The sequence below is a fragment of the Aplidium turbinatum genome, chromosome 6 (assembly GCF_918807975.1).
Source record: "Aplidium turbinatum chromosome 6, kaAplTurb1.1, whole genome shotgun sequence".
Taxonomy (NCBI): domain Eukaryota; kingdom Metazoa; phylum Chordata; class Ascidiacea; order Aplousobranchia; family Polyclinidae; genus Aplidium; species Aplidium turbinatum.
This window is the reverse complement of record NC_137477.1, coordinates 29,687,106-29,700,075: the sequence shown is the minus strand read 5'-3', so window position 1 is coordinate 29,700,075 and position 12,970 is coordinate 29,687,106. Positions and strand designations below refer to the sequence as shown.

The 12,970-nt window shown below is 35.8% G+C and overlaps 1 protein-coding gene across 1 annotated transcript; it reads left to right on the top strand.

Moving 5' to 3' along the window:
- The first annotated feature begins 212 nt into the window (after positions 1 to 212).
- On the top strand, positions 213 to 7,391 carry LOC145772574 (mixed lineage kinase domain-like protein). Its single transcript, XM_082584436.1, has 8 exons — positions 213 to 362; positions 1,412 to 1,555; positions 2,748 to 2,928; positions 3,474 to 3,621; positions 4,557 to 4,698; positions 5,484 to 5,636; positions 6,203 to 6,336; positions 7,166 to 7,391. Exons 1-8 carry the CDS (start codon positions 213 to 215, stop codon positions 7,389 to 7,391), a joined length of 1,278 nt encoding a protein of 425 aa, XP_082440562.1.
- The last annotated feature ends 5,579 nt before the right edge of the window (positions 7,392 to 12,970 follow it).

Genomic DNA, 12,970 nt, shown 5'->3' with positions numbered 1-12,970 from the left:
TTATTATTTGTATTTTGAAAGTTATCTTTTTCTTATGAAAAATCATTTTTTACTGAATATAACAGTTGTCAAAGTATTAAAACTTCAGTAATTGTCCGGCAATTATGAGGTGCTGCTGAGAGATGTAAAATCCAGTTAATGTTATGTAGATTTTTTAACTTGTAACTAAACAATATAATTACTACAAGTTTTGAAAACCTTTTGCTACTGTAATGGCTTTGGAGATAGTGGAATGTGTTTTTAAAGTATCTATGAAAATATATGCCACAGTTGATGAAGTACAAGCTAACAAGAAAAGGTGCAAAAGATTGGCAGAAAGAATAAGATGCTTAGTCAGTCCATTGAATCAACTTGTTGCTCAAGTAGGTATCGTTGTTTGTTGTTATTGACCGGTCCATCATGGCCACCTGGAGATGCGGCCTGATTTGTCACATTTTGCAGATTTTGATTACAGCTACTGCTAGTGCTTGACTGACATTTTTTGAGAAATTTTTACTTTTTGCGGTTTCCTAATGACATAAAACTTTTTTGTTGCCTTGGGGAAGCAATAGCAAATGAGAAAAAGTAAGTTGAAAAACGCAAAATCAGACTGTTATTGAAAATTAACAGTCTGACTAAAATCTTCAAAATCAAATTTTCTTTGTTTTTCAACATGTGAGGATGTTACAACCTATTGTGTCATCTGGGGAAAACAGTACAGAAAGCGTAAAAATCTAATTTTTGGAAAAATTTATTTAAACATTCGCCAAAAGTTAGCAAAACCTGAAAATTTCTGCAAAATGTGACAAATCAGGCCGTATCTTTAGGTGGCCATGGGTCCATTTTAAACAATCACTTCTTTGTTTATAATCACATTTAATTTAAGTATTCGCTTGTTCACCTTAAAGCTCAGTTAAAAATCGATTTACAAAATTAAGAAATTAATCTCATCATAAAATATATTTTAAAAGCTAACTCGTTGGAGACCTCTAAGTTATATAGATATTTACATTCGTAAAATTATCATTTCATGGATGCCATGATGTGACGGCATGAAAAGTAGTGTTTAGATGATATATACAGCAACCATATGAATCTATGCAATGCTGCTTTTCCGTTCATTCTTCAGCAAAGTTCAAAACTGCGGATGACGTGGTGAACAAACATATGATTCTATTAAGTTTATAACTATAAGCTTATAACTTAAGCGATAATTTCACAATTCTTTGGTATATGTGTTTGCATTACAAAATTTTAGTGCCAGTATTCAATACTTGAGAAAATAGTTTCGAATTGGAAATTATATTTAATTTTTTGAAATGATATTTGAAAAAAGAGATCGTTGTTGACCTCGCTTACATACTCCAATGCTCCATATACAGTATAACATTTTACTTTCAAGCAGTTGCAACAATGATATGTGTTGATAAAGGGCGCCAATAGTGGTGTGTACAAAGACTCCCTCATTGAACTTGTGCGTACTTTAGAAGAGTCTCGCCAGTTTCTAAAAGGATTTGTGAAAGGGAAATCTGTAATCAAAAAACTACAGGACGCTTGCTACGCAAAAAAAGTCAAGGTAATCTTACCTATCAGCACAGCTAAAATCATTAGATATACTTTTGCAAAATCTATCTTTTGTACTTTTTAAATAAAAAGGCTTTACAACGTTTTCTACCTTGCACCAATGCAATGATCGCATAAATGAATAATAGACTTTCAAGCAACAGAAATTTAACGTAGTTTCAAAGATTTTAAAATTAGCTTAAACTTTATTAGGCTGAACGTCATTATATTTTTTAGTCGTTATCCTACTAAAGCACAATCTTAGACATGTAGCCAATGTAGTAACAACCCGCTAACACGTAGCTGTCCTGTAATCAAGATAGGGACATCCCGAGCACAATAGTGGTAGAGATGACCAAAGAACGAGGACTATATTCTTGTGTAGCAGTTTATTGCAGTAAAAAAGAACGAATCGTCTCCATCAGAACACAAAAAAGAGGCTGACCGGTCTGACATCAAAACATGAAGCCATGAACAGAACGCAAAACAAAACCGCGGAACAAGAATGCCCACACCAGGAACCAAACTTAAGACTAACATTAATAATAAGAGCTATACCCACACCAAGATATACTAGTTTACTGCTATATAGATGCACTGAAGTACACTCTGAAAATAAACTCTGGTCACTTCACATTAGAAGAAACCCGTCTTGATTAAAGACGTGCGCTCAGAGCATGTGGTTACGACACATTGATTAGCCTACAATGCGGCATGTCACAAAACATGCAACGTAAAACATACGCAAAACCATGATACAGTATATGTAGCGATATCCCAATCGCAGGAATGCAATCAAGCACTCTATGGCATTCCAATTTTAAGAATAGAAAAAAAACAAAACAAAGACGCCGTGAAAAAAAAGCAGAAATGATCTGTGGAGAGCCTGGAGGGTCTACACAGACTCCAGAACCAAAAATATGCGACCTCAGGGAACGTAAAAATGATATAGCCTAGGTACGTAAAGCTCGCAGAGCTGCAGAAAATTAACTATGCATTTCTAAAGACTAGACACTCAATATATAATTTGTAAGCATAATACAAGGCATAAGTTAGGCTACTACTTTGTGTATTACAATATGAATTGAAATCTATTTTATTAGATCTAATGATCTCCCCTAACCAAATAGACAAACTCTTTGCTTCCTCAATATTTGTCAAATCACTGTTAAAAAAAGGTCTAATTCAGCGGTGGGTATTTTCAGGAAAAATTTGAAGATTTAAACGAACGATTGAACATCCTAGTGCCTGCTCTAACCTTTGGGCTACAAGTGGAATCTCGCAAGTCGGTGGGAAAAGCTTTTTCACAAAGTACAAGGTTGCCGGAAGACATACAAGACGAATCATGCGACTTGAAAGATATACAGAAATTGATTTGCTCTTTAGGTACCACCAGCTAATTAGGTTTATGTTATAAAAAGTTTCTTGGCCATTTTCATAAAAATATGCACTGCAAAGAATAGCCTACTACAGCAGGACGGATTAGTTGTCCGATTTAAAACTTTGTTTTCACACTGCCCATGTGACTTTCTGTCTTTTTTCTTTTCGGTGATGTAGAACCACAGATCACATTCAATTATGGTATGAAACCAATGATTGTGTGTTATTTATGGTGAGGCGTCACTCGTGTCATCTGTGACCAAGTCAAACAAGCATTGAAGTAGTGAGAAACAGCTCTGCATTATTTTTAGTATTTTTTTATATCACCGCTGCACTCGATGCGATTTTAACAATGCTCAAATTACGCTTTTGTGTTAGTTTTTTTTTTATAAAAAATAGTAGCTTACTTCTAAAATTCCTCCACAAGAAAATAAAGTAGCAAAATAAAGTTTTTAAAATTTTCAGAAAATGTTGTTAAGTTTGTATTAGTTAAAATGACTTTCTGGTTTATTAGCATTTAACTTCACAAATTCAACTTAACTATTTTATAGGAATGTCTTCATTCAAAAGTATACATGCATCTGATTTGGCTGAAAAGCACCACCTAACGGACACTCATTTGTATACTATATATACCGCAAAATACAAAATGGCGCCTGTGATTGTTAAGAAACCTCGATTTGATATCACAACCACCAGGTTGGTAGCCTATTTATAACCGGTTGATTTTAGATTAAACTCTAAACAGTTTAAATAACAACCGATTAATACAAAACAAAACACAAAATCATAACTAATTCACAAACATAAGCTAAATATGAACCCTACGAAATTTACCCTACTGAAACTTCTGTAGTCGTTTTAGAGTGCGTTTCCATTTTGAGGTGCAAAGACTGTTTTGCCTGCTTCTTGACTATGCTGAGAAATTTACACAAAACTTTCAGCATGTTGGGTGTTTGTTTCATGAGTGAGGTTGCATGGATTGAAAATGTGTTTAAAATACGTAAGTTTGTAAGTTTGAAAACAAGTATTCTGTCGTGGCAATAAATCACATTTAACACGTATTTGTTTAACCTTCTTTTGTTTATCTTGTTTTTATTTGATACATGCAGGGATATCTAAAGAAGGGGATACGAAGACTTTTAATACGTCTGACAGTAGAAGGGCTTCTGTTTATTCTAAATAATCTCTGTTTACCGTAAAAGGACAATTGGCACCGATAGTAATTTAATAAACCTTGTTATGATAACCTGCATTGCGTTATTAGCATTAGGCCTGGATACTCACTGATGCTCATAGTTACTTATTGACTCAACTACTCGTATACTTGATTTACATCTAGCCTACTGCATTGGCTTTTTTAAGAAAAACAGCTTACTGGTAACTTTTCGACCGTCCTTCCAAACAAGTATTCTTTTAAATATGCTCTATGTAGCATTTACAAAGTGTCTTCTGTAGCTGACTGTACCAGCTGCACTACAAAACTTTCCGCAATTTTGAAAAGAACCGCCTATTCACGCGCTACAAACTACCGCCCTGGTAGTGTCATAAGAATAAGGCAATCGCTGTGAGCCTTCACATCCCCTTCTTTAGATATCCCTGAATGCATGTTGAAAATTGAATGTATGTTACAGACAAAAAATGTTTTTGAATGATGCCAAAAACATGCTGCTATTTAACTCGGAGGATGTTGTAAGAGTATTTGGAATTTGTGTGGAAATCCAAAACTCCTATCTCATTGTACTGGAACATATGCATCGAGGAAGCCTCCATAAAGTACGAGCTTGGCTTGTTCCGTCTCGTTTATATTGCTATTTAAATGTTGGAGTTTTTAACAATCAAGAGTATCAATTACCAGCTTCATGTTTAAAGTGTTTGTGTGAACCCACAACCTAAATAAAGTTTCTCTAGTTAATTGAACAAATAAATCATGAAGGAGTGTAGGTGAATAAGATTTATTTGGTAGATTATCACAGGTGGATGACCTACGTTTATCGAATGTATTTGGAAACCTAGTGTTTGGCCCATATCCTCTGCTCCTACCGCCAGTTTAAACTGACGGCGCTAAAAGAAGAATTCCAGGCATGTTGATGTCAATAGGAATCCAGTGTTTGGTTGATCTGATAATAAAAAATCTAGCTAAATGTTATTTGATCATTTACCATACACTGGACACTGCATCAACAGGCTATGGAGCAGATCGCCGTTGACATACAGAATCTGTCCTCTCGCTTGCTTCAACGCACGACTGTATGTTATTTCACATGGCGCAGCAGCGAGATTAAGGGGTGGCATAGTAAATGTATTTTCTGTTGAACTTTGTCGGGGACGATCGAAAGTGCTATGTTAGTGAGAGTGGCATGGTAGCAAGATTTGACGTACCATTAAGAATATTTTTGTTTACTTTAACTGAAAGATGAAATAAGAAAATTGGCATGCCTTTTTGTCAATTTTCAGTTTGTAACGTTTGTCTTTGTATAATTTTGCTATAGCCTGCTTTGGGTGTACAGTAGTATAGGTTATACAACACCGTTAATGATAAACGTATTACAATTTTTAAGGTTCTCCAAAATGATGATTCTCTTTCAAAGGATGCTTTGCGTCGTATGTGTATAGAAACATCTCGTGGCTTGTACTTTGTGCACTGTTGTGACGTAATTCATAGAAATCTTTCCTCCACAAAATATCTTGTCAACGATGACTTGCACGTTAAGGTTGGTAGCATAGACTCCTTAAGTAAGTCTACTTAAGGAGCCTATGGTTGGTAGGTATAATCTTTGTTGTTTACATAACCACCCTGATTTTAGAGATTAAAAGGTTGTTTATATCAAGCTAAATAGAATTTACATTTGAATAAAGTATCACATGACCTGCATATTGTTCTCATGAAGACCATTTAATTGTTTCACAAATAAAAAAAAAACTGCTTCTAACGTTTCAAACATTCAACTGTTTACAGCAACAATAATTTCACTGCAAGGGATGCTTTGACAACTTAGGTTATGTTTCATTTTTTATCAAAAAATGATTTTCCTTCAATCTGCAAAAGATATATATTTGTTACAATTGCAATAGATTGAGTTTCGTTTTTAGCAGCATGATCGTTGCTGACTTCACAATGCAGGTATAAACGACCTGTTTTAGTCTGATACTGCGAGTCCAGTTAAAAAAGTTAAAGTTAAAAATTAAACCTATATGTTGGAAAAAAAGTTACAGACATTTCCGATACTTATTGGTAACAATAATTTACTTCCTGTTTATAGTTTTTTTTTTTTTTAAGATTACAGGATTTGAGTTTTCCGTCACTGAGACTTCTGTGAAAGAATCGCCGAATCACGTTGAGACTTATTGTTTCTCAAAAGACTTGAACAATGATGATAGGAAATCGTACACAGAAAAGACTGATGTGTTTAGGTGCGTGTATCTGGTTGATTAGTGTAAGACTTTATTTTGCATTCACATCACATTGAATTTTATTTGTAGGCTATACTGTAAAGGTGCATTGACACAGTGTGCATGGCACCAGAACGAAAAATATTTGTACTACAAGATTAGCATTTTTACGCTTTTTTTTACTGTGTAGGTGCATTTACATAGTTTGCATGGTACCAGAATGGAAAATATTTATACTACGAGGCTAGCATTTCTCGCTTTGGCTTTGTTAACTTAATTGCGTGCAGGTCTTTGAAAACAACCGCATCAGGGTGAACTCTATGTCAAATTGTCACTGGTGGTAGGGTGGTACTGGTAGCCACTGCACTAGCACGTTATTTTCCAAGAAAGTTATATGGATCTACCGAGTGATCGTACTTTCTGCACTGAGTGATATAGTGGAAAACAGAAAAAATACTTCCACCCTGAAAGCTCAATTGGTTGGCGCGTGACTTTGTGAACGAAAAGCTTCCAAATCTCCATTCAGCAGCACCCAAAGGATGGAATAATTCTCTGGCAACAACAATCGGAAACTTCACTCTGTCAATCTCGGTAACCGGCTCTGCGTCAAAGGCTCAAAGCCTCTACAAGTGTGCGAACTACCAGGAATAACCTATCAAGAGTTTGTCAGTTGGAGGATAAAGAGTCAAAACAAAGCCAGTGTGCGAGGCTCTGTGCCACAGAAGCGAGTAATTGCGCTTAACGTTACAACAGCATAGGAACACTATCTCAGAATTGAATAATTGAAATAACAGCTTGTTTTCAGAAATGCCATTCCAGCTATTGTAATTCATTTGTTTTGTCTGTGTAGGTACGGCTTGGTGCTATGCGAAATACTAACTACAGGGACTTCAAACCACCATAAAACATCTGATTCCAGCGCTGTCTGTGTAGAAAACTGTCTTGAGAAGCTGCTAAGTTTGTCACACCACAGCGATGCAGCAGAAGTCGCCATAGCTTGTCTTCAAAAGGATAAATTTCTTAGGCCGACCATGGAAGGTAAAACAAAAGTTTATCAAGTTTGTCAGCACTGTTAAACAGAATGGCTTTTTTCATTTTCTTGCTCAACGAAGACAGCTGCTGCTTTCACAACTTCACAGCCTTTATTTAACAACGCATTTTGAAAAACATTTTCTTGAAAGAAGATAGTCACTTGCATTTAAACCTTATAAATGTAAATAATTTCAAATGCATCGTTTTTAAGCAATAAAGTAATTGAAATCAATTAGTAATAGGTTGGTTTCTATTTTTACAACAAGTTTTCGAAAAGAAAAATGGATAAAGGGCCTCTACCAAAAACAAAAAACGTAATCTGGGATTTAATGCAAAGCCGCAATATACCATTCACGAGGTCTACAACTGGTGAGATAGATTAATTGAAAAACTGATGTAGGTCAATGAGGAGTAAATTCTGTTACTTCGTGCGTCACCACGGAAGGGAAGGTAATTTGACACACTTTTAACATTTTTGCCTGTTAACTGAAAATTACGTGACACAAACTATTGATTTTAAGCTGAAATGAAAGTCTGATCCCTTACACACTTTTTAAAACCATTTTCACTTTTCTATTTTTGTTACATTTTTTTTAATTGAAATTTTAAAAACGTCATTCAAATGTATCAATTTACCTTCCACGGAAGGTAAATTGATACACCCGGAAGGTAATTTGATACAGTAAAACTAATAAAGAAATCCCCTTTGACAGCAAAGCAATAAATGAAAATTGTATATGTGGTTGGCGTGCTTGGATGTAAAGATGACTGTTGAGGCCTATGTGTGCGGCGAAGCTTCTGCAGCGGGATGGACATGGGCAGTGCTGTGTTAAGCCCTTGGTGGGCCCCGGGGCCAAAATAATTTTGGGCCCCTTATCGACAAGCAGACTTATGATAATATAGTGTGTATGTTCACTGCACTGATATGGAAAGGTGGTTCACTTCACTAGACTTTCTCACCAGTTGAGAAAACAATACAAATGTAAATAAGAGCAAACACAGGTCCATCAAGTCATAGCTACACCTTTGCTTGCAATGAAAGCCAAAAGTGTAAACGATTTCTAAACATACTGGCAACGGTCATGAAGCGTAGGGGTCATTCAACCCAGATCTTATATCAGTATATATCACACAGTAGAAGTTAGCATAAAAATTTGACATGCTTATCACATTGAGTTCATACAATTTTTTATATCGGACAAGAATTGACAAAATTATGAAAATTTTAAATTGGTTAGTTACATTTGAAAGCAATTTTTTCCAAAAATTACAATTGGCATCTGAAATTTCACTAACCTATTATTTTTAAATGTATAGCCATAACATAACAAAACAGTTTAGAAGTGCAAAAAATAAAGTGAATTCACAAATGCTTTAACAAACAACATTTTAACACTTTCACCAAGTGGTAATTATGTTTTGCCTTATAGGATCACTGGGGTGGAGGCTGACTTGGTGACCTCATAAGGTCTTTCGCTTCCTTCCTCTCTCACTTTTATGTAATGTACCATTGTACCGGTGCATTTGGTGTAATATTTTGTGAAAAAACATAAACCAGTGATTGATTGATTAAACCACTCACCATTACAATACTTTCAAAATGCTACCCAAGTACCCATTCAAAATGCTAACATGAAAACTCAAGTGTACTCAAAACTCAAATGTGCATAATCAGGAACTTTAGTATGATAAAAACAGTAGTTACCAATGTAGTGATATACTTTCAATTCACAACAGAACAGTGGTAATTTATAACAGCACAGAATGGCGTACATGGTTTATTAACTAGGCCTACTCACACAAGATACACTATTATTAGAAACCTGTTGTTAATCATGCTATATTTCACTAAAACATTTTTTTTATTAATTGCTTTATTTTTGGAACATTGTGGTTGTTGAATTTAAGAAGCACAATTATTATGAGCAGCAGTTGCTGTATTGCTGTAATCTAACTGTTGAATTAACTTTACTACATGTAACTATTTTTTTCATATGCAAACACCATTGGTCATGCTAAAAACAGCTGTTATTGGAATGGTGCATGGGCATGAATGCTGACTTATGTAGATGAAGTTTAATAACTTTATCACATATTGCAACTACTTCACAGGAATCACAGCATACATAAGAAAATTACTATGAACTTTAACAAAACGGAGCAATATTTACAGTGCAACACTAGTTAAGAGGTTTCTAGGTAAGGTCTAACAGCTTCATTACTCACTGACAACTTTGCAGTACTCAGAAAGCCTTCATAGGTTACTGGTGCTTAATGAAATGTTGTAATGCTTACTGCACAATAACTACTACCTAGTTAAACTTTTATAACTTCATAAACAACCATCAACCCAGCAGTGTACAGAACACAGCAGAAATATAATTTATAGTAAACACAGGTCTATCAAGTTATACCTTCATCTTTGCTTTGAATGAAAGAAATGAAATATAAAGCAGCAACGATTTGAAATCACAAACAAAATCCTGGCAACTGTCATAAAATACTTATTGGTATCTAAATGTATGCTGGTTACACTTGCCGATAGCTACTCTGTAAAGTCAGGGATATTTATAATTAGGGGGTTGTAAATGCTAAAAATGAAATGCTAATTAATCTATGAGAAATGCTATTTTGTTTACTGTTTACAATTTTTTAGCAGTAAACAAAATATGACTGCAGAAATGGAATAGGCTACAAATAAGACAAACGTTTTTATGGCCTACATCTAAAGGCAGGTGAATTGATTATTACACTACTCAATGTCTGCTGTCCGCTTATTACTTGCTGACCTTTGAGGTCAGTTTTTGAATTGTTTGCCTTACTTTTGGTGGTTGTTCTTCAGCTTGTGGCCTGCTGATCACTTTATCTGGTTCTTACCACAGCAATTAAAGACATGGGTAAAGATCGCATTAAATGCTTCATGGTTTCTGGTACATTCAAGGTTTAACATTTGGCTCAACATAACTTTTGAAGAAAAAACTATGCAAAGAGCTTTGAGAAAAACATTCCCTTGTTTGGAACATCTGCAAAACTTTTGCAGCACGTCTGCACCATTGGTAATCATAGTAAACGAATGTACTTCAATGGCAATAACGGCAAAGCAAAGTTTGCTTGGTTTTGACAAACCTCCATGGTCAGCCATTTCAAAGAATTCCTCTTTGAGAGTTTTGTTTATAAATCTGAAATGTTCAAAGCAAGAATGTCGCTAGTTCAAACAAGACATCTTCTTTATGAAATGCTGAATGAAATCTTGGTACATAGCAATGTTACACCATTCTAGAACTAGACTACCAGAGTACCAGTTGTAAACCAGTAACATTCACTTTGAAGTTAAGCTTAAGAAAACAAAACACCCTGTAAAACCAAAACGTTAAGCCAAAAGTGCAACAGCCTTAATACAGCTTATGACCAGGGCTGGAAAAAATGTTAAGCTTCCCGGGAATCTGTTTTTTAGCGAAAAAATTTCCCGCGGCTTGCAATCACGATAATGACGTCATAATTTCACCGTTTACAGTTTTCCGGCGAAAAGCCTCAAGCAAAAAATATAGACGGCCATTTGTAGCTTCATATTTCCAATAAAGAATCTTGGTATCGTATTCGTAAGCAGGCATGGCGCACTGTTTGTGCCTGATGTGCCCGCTTTGATCGGAATACATTGGCCAACAACAATAACTTAATAAATTAGACACCGCATGCTTACAAATTAGATTCACTGACTCACCGACCACCGTGTGAATGTCATGAAACAATGCGACATCACGAGCCGCTTGTTACGTACTTGACAAGTTAACAATATGCTTCATGCTCGAACGGGTTGATAGTATGTGCAATGTGCAATTGTGCATGAATAGCATAACTAATTATTAAGCGATATAGGCATATAGCACAAAAAAACGGCCAGACGGCTGAATTTCACAACAAGTTTCGCTGAGTGAGAACACAAGACAGGCCTCGAAATTTGTATTTTTTTTCCAGCGGTCAAGCATGTCCTACCGGACTGGCCCTTTCAGCGGACATTTAATATCTCAACCGGACATATTTTTTGCATGTAGATTTTGCACAAAATCACACTACAGTATTGTGTAGTCGTGTTTGTAGAAGAAGATTTTCTACAGCAGACAAATGTGTCTAACACCCTCCCTTCTGTGCAGAAATTCTATTTCTATCAGTATCAGCGTGAATAAGGTCGCCACATTCGCCTTAGCACGTGCGGAACCCAGCTGAGACTTGCTTCTCTGTGACGTTTCTTTTTAACAAACGATCAATGTAACGAAATAATCCTCATTGTTAAAATTAGAATACATATCCTGCTGAAAAGTTCAGACAACTTTATTTCAAGGCAACATTGCAAGGCGTTGAAATGATGTAAAAATGGCTACTTTTGCCATCAGCTCGTTAACCACGCCACTCTAATGTGATCTTTAAAACAATTGCCTGTAGCCTCCTATTATTGTTTCAGCTCCGTATTTGTTCAGGTTAAACAAACAATTGTAACAATTCAAATTTAAAATATATTTTTGCTGTATTAGCTCTATTTTTGTCAGGAATTTTGCGGCGGTCATTTATGACCGACCAATGAGTCGGATTCGGCAGACATTCGAGGTCATTTCGGAGGTCCTGACCGCCGGATATTTCGAGGCCTGCAAGACGTTGGGAAAATTACTTCTGTAATCTACAAAACAACCAGTCGGTTACACGAAGAATAACGAAACGCATTAATTAATTTGACAACAAAATCAAACTTACGACGTTAAAACAGCTGTTTTTGTAAATCAAAGAAACCGCAAGCAAGTTTTGCCCATGCGAAATTACTACAAATACATTACCAGGACATAAAAAATGGTGACAATTTCTTGTTGTTTGGTCTATCTACCACAGCAGACACTTTGCACATTTTCGAGCGAACGTCATTAGTACTAAAATGCCATAGTTTTCCTTTGAAATGTAGGTCAAGAGCTTGTTTCACGATGCTATTACACTTGCTTATGTGAGGCCCATTCCAGTGAAAGAGCAGCTCGTTGCTAATGTCTTTATTTTTTATTTGTGGATGTTTTTGTACCTCCGCAAACATTCGAATTTTTTCAATTACACTTCCCGTGCTTTTTACGACGCTTTCGGGCGGACTACTGCAAAATATTTGCGCAATTTTGCTAAGAACTTGTTCAGCTCGGAGGTACAAGTCGGAAATCGTAAATACGCACTACGCAGTGATACGAATCAGTGTCGGAACTGCAACGTGGTAGCAAATTACGATGACGGTTGACGGTGAACGAAAGACGTTAGTAACGTGATTCTTCCGGTAAAAATTTCCCGCGAACCGACAAATTTCCCGGGAATGTCATTCCCGGATTCCCCATTTTTTCCAGGCCTGCTTATGACACTTCAAAAAAGACTTTTACTTTGCAAGTTATACCAGTAGATGTAGAAAAATACTTTATTGTTAAAAGGGATATCAATAGACCAACCAAACTTTCAGCTAGTCCAGTATTACAAAAAGTATTTTATGTGTCTTGTTTAGTTATTGGCAGACTTCAAAATCAATCGTACCTCACTCTTAAAGTTTATGCTAAAGAGAAGCTAACCTACAAAACATGAACGCTTTCACCTTATACCCGGTATGCTA

What these genes read in the sequence shown, in the direction of transcription:
- LOC145772574 (XM_082584436.1), top strand. Translation starts at nt 213, where the DNA reads ATGGCTTTGGAGATAGTGGAATGTGTTTTTAAAGTATCTATGAAAATA. An exon ending in GAAATTGATTTGCTCTTTAG is followed by an intron (nt 2,929 to 3,473) that starts GTACCACCAGCT and finishes ACTATTTTATAG; the next exon opens with GAATGTCTTCATTCAAAAGT. An exon ending in ATCGAGGAAGCCTCCATAAA is followed by an intron (nt 4,699 to 5,483) that starts GTACGAGCTTGG and finishes ACAATTTTTAAG; the next exon opens with GTTCTCCAAAATGATGATTC.